General features: G+C 36.1%; 2 protein-coding genes across 5 annotated transcripts in view; one reads left to right on the forward strand and one right to left on the reverse strand.

Moving 5' to 3' along the window:
* The window catches only part of ERGIC3 (ERGIC and golgi 3), a 20,561-nt gene continuing 4,772 nt past the window's right edge, over window positions 1-15,789 (forward strand). Inside the window, exons 1-8 of one of the 4 annotated variants that reach the window (XM_058175604.1) lie at window positions 1-134; window positions 3,152-3,222; window positions 4,610-4,697; window positions 5,824-5,943; window positions 6,698-6,791; window positions 8,627-8,792; window positions 9,610-9,667; window positions 15,122-15,153. In XM_058175604.1, coding sequence (XP_058031587.1) covers window positions 47-134; window positions 3,152-3,222; window positions 4,610-4,697; window positions 5,824-5,943; window positions 6,698-6,791; window positions 8,627-8,792; window positions 9,610-9,667; window positions 15,122-15,153 — 717 coding nt within the window. In that variant the 5' untranslated portion in view covers window positions 1-46. Of the gene's footprint in view, window positions 135-3,151; window positions 3,223-4,609; window positions 4,698-4,996; window positions 5,107-5,823; window positions 5,944-6,697; window positions 6,792-8,626; window positions 8,793-9,609; window positions 9,668-15,121; window positions 15,154-15,789 lie in introns of those variants that run through there. The other 3 variants (XM_058175605.1, XM_058175606.1, XM_058175607.1) reach the window with 3 other exon arrangements.
* The window catches only part of LOC131194525 (CMP-N-acetylneuraminate-beta-galactosamide-alpha-2,3-sialyltransferase 2-like), an 18,621-nt gene continuing 16,180 nt past the window's right edge, over window positions 13,349-15,789 (reverse strand). Inside the window, exon 10 of the transcript XR_009154212.1 lies at window positions 13,349-13,435. The gene's annotated coding sequence lies outside the window, so the exon portion shown is untranslated. The remainder of the gene's footprint in view (window positions 13,436-15,789) is intronic.

The following is a 15,789-nucleotide window of genomic DNA, read 5'->3' on the forward strand; positions in this document are numbered from 1 at the left end:
GGAAGTTCGTCGTGTCTTCTGGTTCGTGGGTGGGGGAGTGTCCATCATGGAGTCGCTTTGGAGGCTGAAGCGGTTCGATGCCTTCCCCAAGACGCTGGAAGATTTTCGGGTGAAGACCTGTGGCGGCGCTTTCGGTGAGGGGCCGCCGGCTGCCCGAGGACTAAAAGACTCGGAGGGCTGCCGTTGGGAGGGAGACAAGAGGGGTGCCTCTTGGAGAGATCCTTGCTAGTTTAAAGCGGTCCTAAGTTGAGGCATAGTGTTTGTTGCACATGCAGACAAATAGGATCGGCGGAATGTTTCATGTGCGAACTGGAAAGAGTTTAGCGCATTTGTTATCGTTTGGTCTTGGGGATTGTTTGTGAAGTTGGACCTTTCGCAGCTTGGTGATCGGGAGCGAAATTGTGATATTGAAAAGTATCGAGGCTGAACTTAATGTGGTTTTTCTTCTGTGTGTGATGTTCTCATGCCTAACGTTTTCTCAATGCCCGCAACAGCATCAATTCCTAAGGCAGGATGTGTTGTTTGTTATATGTGCATTGAATGTGTATGTCAGGACATCGTTTAAGGAAAATCCAGCCTAGGCAGTTAGTGTTTCCATTTTTTAAAAAAGCGAATTAATCTTTTAAGAATGCACAGAATAGCCAGGATTGTGAAGTGATTGCTTGGTACAGCTTTGGTACCACTTGCTGGTAAGGAACCTAAATACCTTTTTGTAGCAATCTAATGAACTGTTGACACTCTTGAGAAAAAAAATCGGACTCACTAAACCCTCTTATTCATTGTACTTTCTCCAGTCTAAAACCATATGGTGGGTTAGATTTGTTTTTAACTTAGATCTTCCAGCCTTTGCCAGATGTTCCGTGTCATTTAATGCTCAGTAAAAATCCAAGAAAATATGTCTTCTATTGAGGACTGGTAAAAGGAGTCAAATTATCTTATAATGGGTTTCTTTATCATTGCTTATTTTAAAGTACAGTAATCTATACGCTTTTAAAGTAACATAAAGATGAGACAAAGAATCAGAATTGATCTTGCAGAGATAATGAATGGATGCTTTTTGTTGATTCCATTGCTTGTTTAAAATTTAAGTGTTCTGAAATATAACATCTCAAAACTATTTTAAATCTTTTAAAATATATATGAAGCAATACATAATCTCTTTTAGGAGTAATTTTTTTTTTTGCTTTATAGTACTTGCCATAATTTGTTTTCCACTTGTATTGATCCAAGCTTTTTATGTATTTGTCAGATAGGTATGTGTTACTGAATCTTTTGCTGCCCAGGATTCAGAACCACTCCTTTAAATATGTGCTTATAGATAGGTAACAATAGTAGAAATTTTAATTAAAGCAGCTTCCTGGAATCTGAAAAAATGGAATATATGCATTGCTTTTTAAGCATCCCTTTGAAAATGCAAGTTGATTGCTGCTGCTGGCAATGTTCAGCTGTCCTTTGGGACCTGTTTGAGGCTCAGAACACATTCACCAGTCTGTGGAGATCAAAAGTGGAGATCACAAGACAAAGGAAGACTTTAAAGAAAGCTTGCATCCTTCTTGGAAGAAAATAATATCAATATTCCATGGAGAATGAACATTTGCATGCAAAAGTTATAATAATAGTTACAAATAATCATATAAAAGTATATATTCTATTGTATAGCTTTTAAAAATTATGGCGAGAATAGTGGCTGGTTGTTTAGTATATGAATATTTAACAATTTATTATTGAAGCGAAATGAATATTACCTAATAGTTTGGTTTTTCACTTTTTTAAAGGTCTTGAAAACTAAGAAGGGACTTTTCCCCTGATTTTTTTTATTTGGTTGGTATAGTAAAAGCATTGCACCATATTGCATCTGAATAACACAAACATGTTTGTTTTACCAAATGATCCTATATTAGGAAGTTTCATCAGGCATTTACTTTTCCACATGCAACTGGAGTGCAATATATATTTTTCACATGTTTCTATATACATTTTTCTATGAATATATTTGTATATAAAAAGTTTCATACAAGGAATTATTTTTCATGTATACAGCAAAAGTCAATTAGGTTATATGGTACTGCAGTCCAAGACTAATTAGTTTAATTATTTGTTGGATTGGTTCATCATTCCAAAATTTAATATTGATTCAAAATTTTATTAGAAAGCTTTCAGAGGTGTGGGTGGGGAGGTAGTCTGCTAATTTGTTGTACCTAAAACAGCTGTTATGTTGTCGTAAGCCAGTGCTTATTCCAGCTACATTTTTATGGACTATAATTCAGGGATGTCAAACTGACGGCCTATGGGCTGGATGCGTCACACACAGGCCATACCCACCCCAGCTCCGCGAATGGGAAAAAGTCACAAAATGTCAAATAACGGCAATGTGACACGGCTAGTTTGATACCCATGGACTAGATGGATGCCTTTGCATTTTAAATAAAAAGATGGTGTTGAATCCTTTTCTCTCAACAAGGAGTTCCATAGAGGCTGATTGGTTTCCTGAGAAATCTTCAAATTTTCATGCATTTTTATAGTGCTGGGCATTTTAACTGGAGGCAGTGGGTGATCTGCAAAGGGCCTAGCAGTTCCTCCAGATGATTCCCTGCATGATTTCTTCAGTAAGCCAAACATGCTGCTAGTATTATTTTCTTAAAAGGTATATGCATCTTCATTTCCTGTCAGGGAAGCCATAGTGAGGGCCCCTGTTGGTATCCCATATGTTTATTGCACATATACAAAAATTGTTAGGAGATGATGATAATGATTTGCAACCCAAAATCACCGAGAATTAATTAGGCAGCCATTTAAATTTTCTTGAATAAATAAAAAAAATAGATCAACCTTGTATGCTGCTCAACTCTCAACGATTTTGGGTGATTCCCAACAAAGAAGTTACAATAAAATCAGTAACATATAAATGGTTGCTGTTTGGTGATAGATCAAATGCTTTGTGATGCAGAGCACTTCAGGCTCAATTCCTGGTATTTCTGTAGAATGGGAAAAGTTTGTTTGAAATTGTAGAACAACTATCTGTCGGTATAGATAGATCATTGATCTGTCCAGTTAAATACTTTACAGCTTCTATGCTCAAATGTTAATATAGCGATAAATGTATGCGTTTTTAAGATATGACAACATGTAACTTTCCTTTCTTCATATACAGTGACTGTAATCAGTGGACTTATCATGTTCTTCCTGTTCTTCTCAGAGCTCCAGTACTATCTTACAAAGGAGGTAAATGAGTCTGTTTCTTTCTTCTTGTCCTAGGATACACATTTCTGAATATAAACATTTGATTTTCTCACATGTTCCTTAGAAACAGATACTGTATTAGATATGACCAAATGGATTCAAAGTTTCCTACTTGCTTTATGAAATCTAGGCAGCTATGGGCCAGTTATTGTTTTTCAGGCTAATTTATTCTACAAGATGCCTCAAAAGATAAAAGGTAGATCAAATGCACCATTCTGAAAGTGGAATAAAAGAATAGCATTTGCTTTTATGGTCCATTCTGAGGATTTAAACAAGCAGAAAGTATACATTTAATAATATATTTTAAAACATAGGTATATATTTATGTTGAAATCCGCCTATTTGTATTATACATTTGTTTAAAATTAATGTAGTTGAAGTCATTAATTGCTATTCTCCCATTGTATTTTTGTTGCCTCTTTTGCCCTCATTTAATCAAAGGAAATATTACTTCAGGTTCCTATCTTCTACCTTAATATGATTGTTGTGCCACAAGAGGATTTTCCTTTTCTTTATAATAGGTGTCTTGAAAGATAAAAATTGTGTGTCTCCTACTCACTATACTCTAGTATGTTCCAGCTGAATTCCTTACTTTATTGTCCTCCAGATATATTGGACTACAGCTCTGAGGAATCCAGAATATTGACACTGCTGATTGGTCTTTATGGGACCAGTCCAAATCAATTTCTTTGCTTTAGATTTCCAAAATCCACAAAATCCTCTTTAGTTTTTTGAATATGGGATGCTTAAAAGCAAGCTTGTTTTCAATCCAAATTTTTAAAAATCCTGATGAATTTTTGAATTGAATTTATTTATTCAGTTGTAATATGAAAGAAAATATCAGAAATCTCTTTTGGGTCTCACCTTTATTAAATTCTCATGGAGTCTGGCTTAAAATTATCCCATCAAATAAGATGGGAGGCCATAAAGTTGGGATTGTAGGATTGTCCTCGCTAAATAAAGCAGTCATGTGATATCATGCTAAGCAATGACAGTCTTGGTCTCAGCTGCCAATATGTGAGCCAGTTACTCCTTGAACACTTTGCAAGGTAGTAAAAACTGTTTTAAAAACAACAGTAAAATATAACATTAAACGGTAGCATTAAAACTCCTGGAAAAACAACTATATTTTAAGTCTGCTTCTAAACTGAAATAAAGAAGGAACTTGCTTTAAATCTGGTGGTAATTCGTTCACTAATATGGGGCTTGTCATGGAGAAATCTGAATTGGTGTTTGATGTCAAACATATCTCATTGTGTTCCATTGATTTAAGAGGGCAGTAAAAATATATGGGAAAAAGTGATCCTGTAAGTAGCTTGGGTCTAAGTTACAAATGATTTTTTTGCTTGTTTATTTTCTTTATCTTTAGATTCACCCAGAATTATATGTTGATAAATCAAGGGGAGATAAGCTACGGATAAATATAGACATTGCTTTTCCACATATGCCATGTGCTTGTGAGTAAAGGGTATTCAGTTTTGCTTTTTAGTTAATTTAAATGATGGGAAATGGGAAACTCCTTGGCTTCACATAGTATTTTATAATATTTTAATTAATTTCTTAGGAACATATGTCTGGAACCTCTGCAAAGTAAAGTAAGATTTTACCTAAAATTAAAAGTAAAATCTTAAAAGTAAGATTTTAGTTAAAAGCCAGTACAATCCTAGGCTGCTTTAACAGAGGGATAAAACCAAGATCACACAAAGTGTTAGTACTACTTTATAATGCCTTGTTATTACACCACACTTGCATCCAGTTTAGGTCGCCATGATTAAAAAGATTGAGACTCTAAAAAGTGCAGAGAAGAACAACAAAGATGACTAGGAGACTGGAGACTAAAACATGAGGAACATTTGCAGGAATTGGGTATGTCTAGTTTTACAAAAAGAAGGACTAGGGTTGACATAACAGCAGTGTTCCAATATCTCAGGGCCTGCCACAAAGAAGGAGTCAATCTATTTTCCTGAAACACTTGAAGGCAGCAGAACAAGAAGCAATGGATGGAAACTAATCAAGAAGAGAACTAATTTAGAACTAATAAGAAATTTCCTAATAATTAGAACAATTAATCAGTAGAATAATTTGTCTCCAGAAATTGTGGGTGCTCCAAAACTGGAAATGTTTAAGAAGAGATTGGACAGCCATTTTTCTGATATAGTATAGGGTTTCCTGCTTGAGCAGGGGGTTGGATTAGAAGACCTCCAAGGTCCCTTCCAACTCTGTTATTCTGTTAAGATGGATGCTGATTACAAGGTAGTAGTATTGAAGTGGTAAAAGGAAGTACTACTCTTAAGGGTTCAGACATAAGCAACAGTTAGATATAAGTAAATGTTATTTAACTTGTGGCATGCATCCTTTCTTGATTTTCAGTAACTCATGTGTTAGTTTTGATTCAGAATTCTTCCCTTAGTTCTTAGCTAGTATGATTATGGATCTACATTGATTTTTGATTATCCAGTCTTCTAATTGCTATAGTTTTCAAGAAAACTTCAGTGTTCTTGTTAATTGTCCAATAGATATGTTATGTACTATAATTGTCTCACAAGAAATCGGTTTGGAACGGTCTGTGTTTGTTACTTACAGATTTGAGCATTGATGCAATGGATGTGGCTGGAGAGCAACAATTGGATGTTGAACATAATCTCTTCAAACAACGCTTGGATAAAGATGGCAAGCATGTGACTCCAGAAGCAGAAAGACATGGTAGAATAGATATACTGTTCCAGTGTGGGAGCAGTATTACAGACAAGATGGTAACACTAGGTTTAGTTTCATGACATCTGATTTTCAGGGTATAAAAGTGACAGACTGGCATAAGTTTCTATTGTGGCCAGATATTTGGTACAACTAATAGAGATGGACCAGTATTAAGAGCCATGGTGGTGCAGTGATTAGAATGCAGTGCTGCAGGCAAATTCTGCGGACTGCTGATTGTCAGCAGTTCGGCAGTTTGATTCTCACTGGCTCATGGTTGACTCAGCCTTCCATCCTTCCGAGGTCGGTAAATGAGGACCCAGATTGTTGGGGGCAATATGCTGACTCTTTAGACCGCTTAGAGATGGCTGTAAAGCACTGTGAAGCGGTATATAAGTTTAAATGCTATTGCTATTAGTGATGTTTGAGTATGTGCTACACCAGGGGTGTCAAACTTGATTTCATTGAGGGCTGCATCAGGGTTGTGTTTGACCTTGGGGGGCAGGGGTGGGTGTGTATGCAGCCTTCCCAAGCTCTGTTTTCACTGGCAGAGGGTTGCAGGAGGCCATGGCAGCCAAAAACAGAACTCAGGAGGCCATTTTACTGGCAGAAGCACCGTGGCCCAATCCTTTGCTGTTTTCAGGGCCAGATCTGAGTATCCGTGGGCCGGACCCGGCCACCGGACCTTGAGTTTGACACTCCTGCTCTACACTGATATACTTAGTCGTACATTACTTTTACAGTTTTTATGTCTTTATTTCAGAATTAGGAAAAGAAGAGGAACTTTTCTTTGATCCAAATTCATTAGATCCTGAACGCTGTGAAAGCTGTTATGGAGCAGAATCTGAGGATATCAAGTATGTTTTACTTTTCTTCCTATGACTTGGAAGCAAGAAAATGGTTTGGGGAGGGAGCCGCATAGCTACATCATTTTTTGAACTTATTAAGAAGAATTAAGCTTGTGGTTGTTCGAAATTTCGTTGATATTCTTCCATATTTTCTTGCCTAAAACATCACACAGGTTTACTGGGTTTTTCATTGTAAATAGATGATAGGAAATGGATTTCAGTCAACTGTTTTTCCAGTAATAGCAGACAGATTGAATGTAGTTGAAATTGAAATTAGTGGAAGTTTCAGCCATTTAATTTGGATTTGGATTGAATCACTGGTTTCACTCCAGGATAAACCCTTATGAAGTCCCAAGGCAGATAGGATTGCCTGAAACAAAGTTGCTGGGTGGAAGTCTTTTATTGCATTATTTTCTTAGGAAGATTACTTGCAGGTATTTGTAGTACCTACAAGTTGTTAATTGCAACAGTAACTTAATATGTTTGTGCTGTCTCCCAAATATGGTCCAATATCCCCTGTCCTTATAAGTTAGCAGATGCGAAGTCTGCTGCGTTCCTGGAGCAAGACATATTTCTGTTTAATTCCTCATCTGGAGAAGTAAAAGAATCTATTTTCACTGTAGGAGCACTTGCCATAGGATTCTAAGCTATATTGCTCCTCAGACAATCAGTAAAGCATGTTAGACTTTGAAATGCTTTCTACTGAGCCAGGAATAATCAAGAAATTCCAGACTATCCAAAGCTCTTTGTCACGTGGCTCTTCCTATATTATTTAATCGGATGCTCAGGCCCATCAATCCAAAATTTCTACCATAAATTATTGCAGCTTATATTTGCTTCTGTAACCTGCTTTGGAAAACAGTTGTGCATTGATGTCACATTTTCTGTCTCCAATCATTACCCAAGTACAGGTAGTCCTCGACTTACAACAGTTCATTTAATTACCACTCAAAGTTACAATATTACTGAAAAAAGTGACATTGCTGTTTTCACACTTGCAGCATTCCCATGGTCACATGATCAAAATTCAGATGCTTGGCAATTGATTCATATTTATGAAGGTTGCACTATCCCAGGGGTCACGTCAGAGGTGGTATTCAGCAGGTTCTGACCCGTTCTGGAGAACCGGTAGCGGAAATTTTGAGTAGTTCGGAGAACCGGTAAATACCACCTCTAGCTGGCCCCATTCCCATCCATTCTCTGCCTCCCGAGTCCCAACTGATTGGGAGGAAATGGAGATTTTGCAGTATCCTTCCCCTGGAGTGGGGTGGTAATGAAGATTTTACAGTATCTTTCCCCTGCCATGTCCATCAAGCCACACCCACAAGCCATGCCACACCCACAGAATCAGTAGTAAAAAAAATTGAATTCCACCACTGGGTCACATGATCCCCTTTTGAGACCTGACAAGCAAAGTCAATAGGGAAGTCAGATTCACTTAACAACCGTTACTAACAACAACTGCAGTGATTCACTTGGCAACTATGGCAAGAAAGGTCATAAAATAGGGCAGAGTCCCCTTAACAAATGTCTTGCTTAACAAGAGAAATTTTGGGCTCAATTGTGGTCATACGTAGAGGACTAACCTGTACTACTGTGATGTCTGTCTTAATTTTTTCTGTCTCTCCCAGTTTTCATACACTTTGGAAATGCCATGGCAGATTTCTAGCAATGTATCTAACATTACTTTCAGTTCATATAGGACTATAAACTTTCTGGAAAAAAAACACCTGACAATCATAATTTTCAGGCTTTGTAATGCTGCTGTGTGTGATAGCAGCAAACTATAGTAAACTTTCCCCCCTATTTCTAATGAATGTGTTATGCATGCTGTTTTCTGGCAGATGCTGCAATACTTGTGATGATGTGAGAGAAGCATACAGGCGTCGAGGGTGGGCCTTCAAGAATCCAGATACCATAGAGCAATGCAAGAGAGAAGGATTTAGCGAGAAAATGCAGGAGCAAAAAAATGAGGGATGCAAAGTATATGGATTTTTAGAGGTCAATAAAGTAAGTATGGCAATTTTTATCATCATTCTGCCTTGGCATTTCACTCAGTATAAAAGGTTAATCATGCTAGACATTTAGTATAAATAGTCGTCAACTACTAGCAATTCATTTAGTGACTATTTGAAGTTATAACAGCATTTTAAAAAGTGATTTACAACCATTTTTCACACTTACCACAGTTGTAGCATCCCCATGGTCACATGATCAAAATTCAAATGCTTATCAACTGGTCATATTTATGACTGTTGTTGTGTCCCAGGGTCATGTGATACCTGTTGCCACCTTCTGACAAAGTCAAGCCAGATTCACTTAACAACCAAGCGTGACTTGGACAGAACATCCCATATCTTTACCCATTGAAACTTTCACTATGAAATAATTGTTTACTATTCAGTAAAATGGATTGTTTCTGAGTATTTGCTCTTCAGTAAGAATGGCATTGAGTTTAAACATAGTTAGGCATATGTTTGAGGCAGTGGCTCTTTTCAGTGTGCAGTTCAGTAAGCAATTTGTATTTAAAATGATGATGGGGAGGATGAGCATAAGGGCTATATATGACTGACATATATTGAACATGTTTTATCAAGTTGAATTTAGCTGTTGTTTACAAATAAAAACACAAAGGATTTATATATGACACTATTTAAAATATTAGAAACTTCTGTCCAGATTCCCATTTCAGGCAAAGGTATATGTGCTGCTTTTAAATATTCAAATAAGAGGGATTTTCTTAATTTAAAAAGACACACTTTTCAAAACTGCTGCTGTTTGGTATAGAGAACTATATAATTGAATGAAATCTGGATTTCTCTTATAGGTAGCTGGCAATTTTCATTTTGCACCAGGAAAAAGCTTTCAACAGTCTCATGTTCATGGTAAAGTAACATATGCATTGAATATCTTACAAATTTCCCTTCCTCCTTCCTTAAATTTTAGAATACATTAATTGATTGATGGTGCTTATATATTATCAGTCCAGTTGCTACACTGTAGTTGTCATGAACTCTAGCAGTATTACTAATATATCATTCCTAGAGCGTAGAACTAGGAAGAGGAAGTATTTCAAAAGTACTGTTTTCATGAGAAGAAAAAGGTTGTAATATCCAAAGTTTTCTCTCTCTCTCTGTGTATGTGTGTGCGTGTGTACACACACAAAACAACATACACACAAGTAGTTTCTCATCATTTCCTTCTGTACTGGAAGTGCTATAAGTACAATTTTAAAGGCATTCAGATGATATGATCATCTGTTTCCTTTTGCAGGACTGATTTAATAAAATACGTTTTCAACATATAAAAATAAAATATCAACATACATGACATTCAGAACACTTTAGATCAAATAAATGTTGGATATTTGAGACTGAAAAATTTATATGTAATTTAAAGCAAGAAACATTAGGTTTGTGATTTAAAGATCTTCAGATGCTCAGCAATTTTAGTGCAGCCGTGGCACTGTACTGTAGTGCTATTTCCTTTTCTTATGTGGCTCTTGAGACTTTCAACATGAAACTAGATCTTATTGGCTGGATTGTAAGCTAAAACTGAATAAATAAACTTGCCTCTTCAAGAGGAAGTAGGATGTTGGCTTCTGCACAAAGCTTCCAAATTTACTTGAACAAACTATGTATAATAATTTCTTGAAAGTTGAGTCAAATTCTGTGCTGGCTACTCTCCATTATATTTTTCCATTCCTGTGTGGAAAGTCTCTTTGGCAGTACTTTATTCATTTTTCTGATATTTGACATGGTTAATTCCAATTGCCTGCAAAAGGTACAAGATCTCAGTCAAAAGTATTTAATTCTTTCTTCCTGTTCTAAGAATTTATTTTCTAAAAAGAATTACCGTATATACTCGAGTATAAGCCGAGTTTTTCAGCACGTTTTTTGTGCTGAAAAACGTCCCCTCGGCTTATACTCGAGTATATACGGCTTATACTCGAGTTTTTTTTTCTTCTTTTTTTCACATTATACCGGCCGGCGCGAACTTGGCGGGGTTTGCTTTAGCTGGGAAGCCCTGCCGGTGCAGTGAGAGGGCGGGGCGGGGGAGCCGCCAGCCTTCTCGGCCGAGGGAGGGAGGGTTTCGCCGACCGGTAGGTGCCTCATTTCCCACCCTCGGCTTATACTCGAGTCCCCAGTTTACCCCAGTTTTTTGGGGTAAAATTGGGGACCTCGGCTTATACTCGGATCGGCTTATATTCGAGTATATACGGTAAGTCAAAATACACTGAATAGGATAGCACCTCTGTAAATCTATCATTTATTATCTGTTACATGCAGTCCTAACTGAATTAGGTAATGTTCAAACTTTTGGAAATATGCATGCATGTTGTTGAAATTAAAGTCTTGTTGATTTGTTTTATTTGCTAATTCTGTACTGTCTCTAATAAAAGGGACTAATTTCTCCCATTAAGGCTTGGTAATACTTAAGGATTTGATCAAACTGAGGATGATATTAGATATAGCGTTTTTGGTTCAAGTATTTGGGAATGGGCATTATATGGCTATGATGTTCCATTAAAATATTGAGGTGGTTTGGATGACAATTCTGTTCTTAAAAACAATTTCCCTGAACATTTCAAGGGTGTACTACTACTTATCCTTTCTAATCCATTGAATCACACAAATTTTCTTATACAAGCTGTATATATGTGAAATAGTAAGGCCTCCTTCAAACTTTCTATAGAATATATATAAAGGGCAGAGAGAACACCATTGCAAAGTTAGCAAACATGGTTTTGAAGAAGACAGGATTTATAATAATGATTTAAGGTAAACTTTATAGAAACATCAATGTTATCAATTATCAACTCCTCACACTGCATTATGTTCCAAGAGGAATAAAATTGGAATTTTTATAACGCTTATATATCAGAAGTAATTGACGTCTATCATTCATAGAATTGGCAGGTTTGTCCCATAAACCTAACTCTCAATATCAAATCAAATTTTTAAACATGAAACAAGTATTTAAATTTTTATGTTGGTATGATTGGTTTGGTAGGGTCTGGCTGTTATGCTTTGTAGGTTTTGTGTTTTTATAGTGGATTTAATATTGAAATCAGGGTGATTTGTTTGTGCATGTTTTAGCACCTTGCTGATGTTCAGTGTCAGAGTGCAAGTTTAGATGCAGGTTCTGTCAGCTTGCTTATTGAAACACAGTAGTGCTTTTCTTCCTTTTTTTTTCTTTTGCTGTTGCAGTGTAACGAAGTTATTTATTTAAAAGCAAGTGGTCTGGTGGTTAAATAGTGCAATAGTGATGATGGTGATGATGTTAATTTGTATTCTTGGTGGTGGTAGTTATTGTACAGCAACAATCTACTGCTTATTATGCTTTTCTTTTTCTGTGGAAGAGAAAGAATTTTCTTGCATGCCCCATCTCTCCTAAGAACCAAGGGCCCGGTAATGATTACTTCACCCTTCCAGACCTCTAGCATCAGCAAGATATTATTGTACTTAGCTGACCACAGAAAATCAATTAGAGCGTTTTCTTCTTTCATTTTGCTGTGGGAAAGAGAAAAGTTGTTTGTACTTTGTCATGAGCTGACAACAGGCCTCTTAGTACAAATGATGCCCATTAATTGCATTATTTTAGTTTTTTGTGCCTCGAACCCTCAGAACATTTTAAGGTTTAAAATGATTGACAGTTTAGTACTGGATGATGATTCATCCTCAAGTTAGATGGCATGCTACTGAGGAAGAGCCGGAGTTATTTTTGCCGTTTTGTGTTTGTAATACAATTACATTAAAGCCCTTGGGATAGTTAGTTACTGATGCTGCCATGCAGGAAAAGAACATCTGAAGCAGAAAAGAGAAAATTACAGTTGGAAAAGTGGAAGGTAAGAAGCATGGCCATGGGAAAACTCAACATAGTGAAAGATGAAACGAACTAATTACACCCTGACATTTTAGTGATTAGTGAATCCAATGGACTGAAATTGGACACTTTCAATCAGATGGTTTTATTTGTTTATTTATTAAATTAAATGCTGCCCATTTTGTATTCCAAGCGGCTGTGGGCAGTTTACAATATAGTACGATTATACTATTTAGTGTTCAGAACACAAATAAAGAAATAATGGCCTTTTTTTCAAATCAGGAAAAATATAGCAAAGATCATCCTTGAGTACAATGCAGCCAGCATCTAAATAATATCAATTAAATTTTGCAGACAACCCTTTAGGCAGCCACTGATGCAGAAGGAGGGGCTGACAGGTTTTATAGTCAAATTCAATCTGAAATTGACTGAAAATGCAAGCAAGATGTGTTGTGCTTAGACTCAGGAATGCCAATGTTGGAAATAGTAGCTAGCCAATATTCTCAGGAACAGAAGTGAAGCAGGAGAACCACTTTTCAGTTTTTGCTACTTTAATGATTTCTTCATTACATCATATCGATACAAGGCATTGGAAGAGCTTAGTTTTAACACCAAAGATGTGGCTCGAAGCTTTGCAACAGATCATGAATCGTGTGCAAGTTCTAAGTCAAGCTAAACCAGTAGAATAAAGTCAAAAAGTTTCCAAAATATGATCTGGAGCATATACCCACTGTTTTCAAGGAGAACATCAGTCCTGAACCTCATGACAGGGAACCAGAAGAACTCCGAAATAAAATCAAAGAAGCTTCCAACCTCAAACTGATATGCTGAAAAAAATGAAAGATGGAAGGAATGTACTGAAATTCTGAACAGCAACGATGTCAATATTCTAGATACCTATTTACAACAACTTGATAGCACAATAAAAAAATCTGTATAAAACCTAGCCAAATTGAAATGTTCCAGTGGAGCAGGGGTTGCCACAGAAAGGAAGGAGTCAAGCTATTCTCCAAGCACCTGAGGGCAAGACAAGAAGCAATGGATGGAAACTAATCAAGGAGAGAAACAACCTAGAATGAAGAAGAAATTTCCTAACAGTTAAACAATTAATCCGTGGAATAACTTGCCTTCTGAATTTGTGAATGCTCCAACATTGGAAGTTTTAAAAAAGAGATTGGACAACCATTTGAAATGGTATAGGGTTTCCTGCCTAAGCATGGGTTTGGACTAGAAGATCTCCAAGGTCCCTTCCAACTGTTATTCTAGCATTCTGAATGTGGTTGTATTGCCCAGTCATGAAATAGTATGTTTCTTGTTTTATGCACATTCTATTTTATAGATCATTGAAACCAATTTCACACACATTTTAAAAATATGTGTTTCAAATACCTTATACTTTGCATGGAGTTAAATACTATTTTTCAACTAAACACAGGTAGACATTCCTGCTATAAATGGTAGAGATCTATCATGATCTCTGCATATATGCACAGTATTTACATTTGCTACTGCATAATATGAGAAACAATAATTTTGAAAATAAACATCATTTTTTAATGATTTTCCAAATGTGGCTTCAGTTAGATATTACCTTTGCATTTCATCTTCCCGCTTAGTTGAATATATTCTTCTATATTGCCTTGATCAAATCCTTAAGAATTTATGTTACAGTAATGTTTCATGAGTTTAGTTGCTAAGTGGAATGTTTAAACAATTTATATCTAAATATTCCTTTATATTTCTTTAAGACTCTTGACATTAAAGAGGATTTTTTATGTATTTGGTAGATCCTGCTTAAATAAAAGGTCTTCTTTCTGAAATCAGTAATTTACAGAATAATTACAACTAATTGGGATAAATTCATGGAAGTTGGGATAAATTCATGGAAGTTTTTTTTCTTTTTAATTTATCCCGAGTGAGTTTAGGCATCAATATAGGTTACTTTTAACGGTAAAAAGATTGTGAAATTGCTGAGGAGAAGACAGCTTGGGGTCGTAATGGAAAATTTAAAAAGAAAGGAAAGGAAAGGGAAGGAAAGGGAAGGAAGGAAGGAAGGAAGGAAAGAAAGAAAGAAAGAAAGAAAGAAAGAAAGAAAGAAAGAAAGAAAGAAAGAAAGAAAGAAAGAAAGAAAGAAAGATGATAGAATTCTTTATTGGCCAATTGTGATTGGACAAACAAGAAATTTGTCTTTGGTGCATATGCTCTCAGTGTACATAAAAAGAAGATATTTTCATCAAGAATCATAAGTACAACACTTAATGATAGTCATAGAGTACAAATAAGCAATCAAATTTATGTATGCATTTACTACTGAGGAGCTATTTATTTAATTTAGTTTAAATTAAATTAAGTTATTTATTTAAACTATTTCAGCTTCAGAGTGTATCACGATCTTTACTTGAAAGTGCTGATTCTAAAAAATTCAACTTTTAGATTTTTTTTAAAAATGCGTAATTGTCTTATACAAAAAAGGCTTGCTCCAGTAACTTTATGTGTTGTCTGTCTTTTTGCAGTTCATGATCTTCAGAGTTATGGACTTGATAATGTAAGTTCCTAAGAGAGCTTGTATCTGAGCTTTCTATTTACTTTGGAAGGGATAAGAGATCTACCAGCTGTGCACATGTAGATCATTTGTCATATACTACTGTGTCATTGGTAGGGAATAAAAATATTATAATTGTAGGAGGAATAACCTTATTCTATTTAAAATTATTGTAGAGTTCATTATGCAATGTGTTCATGCTTTAAAAAAAAATCCTCTCCCCTTTTGCTAGAATTGTTGTTTTCTTTGATAGAGGATGTAGCTCACTGAGCACAAACAACCTATCTCTTTCTTATGGCTGCTGTTCCCAGGTGGGAGTACAGATGTATAATTGCTGGGGGAGAGCTGTACTGCTTCTGCCCTCTGGTAATGTACACATAGGAACACAGAAAGGAAATAATATTAGCAGTTCTGACCTGGCATAAACTGGCACAGGTGCTAAATACTTGTTGTTCCAATCTGTAAAGAGGGAAACCTGTAAATGTGTGTGCCTAGGCACTGGCTGGGAACTGAGGAATAACAAGAGTCATATTTCATCCATGATATGAAATGGTACCTGTGTTGCGAATGGCCCCCAGCCTGTTCTATCTGTGCTGTTGCTGCAACTCCTTGATTTTTTGGGACTTTGTTTGTTTGCTT

Source organism: Ahaetulla prasina, chromosome 3 (genome assembly GCF_028640845.1).
Source record: "Ahaetulla prasina isolate Xishuangbanna chromosome 3, ASM2864084v1, whole genome shotgun sequence".
Classification (NCBI taxonomy): Eukaryota; Metazoa; Chordata; class Lepidosauria; order Squamata; family Colubridae; genus Ahaetulla; species Ahaetulla prasina.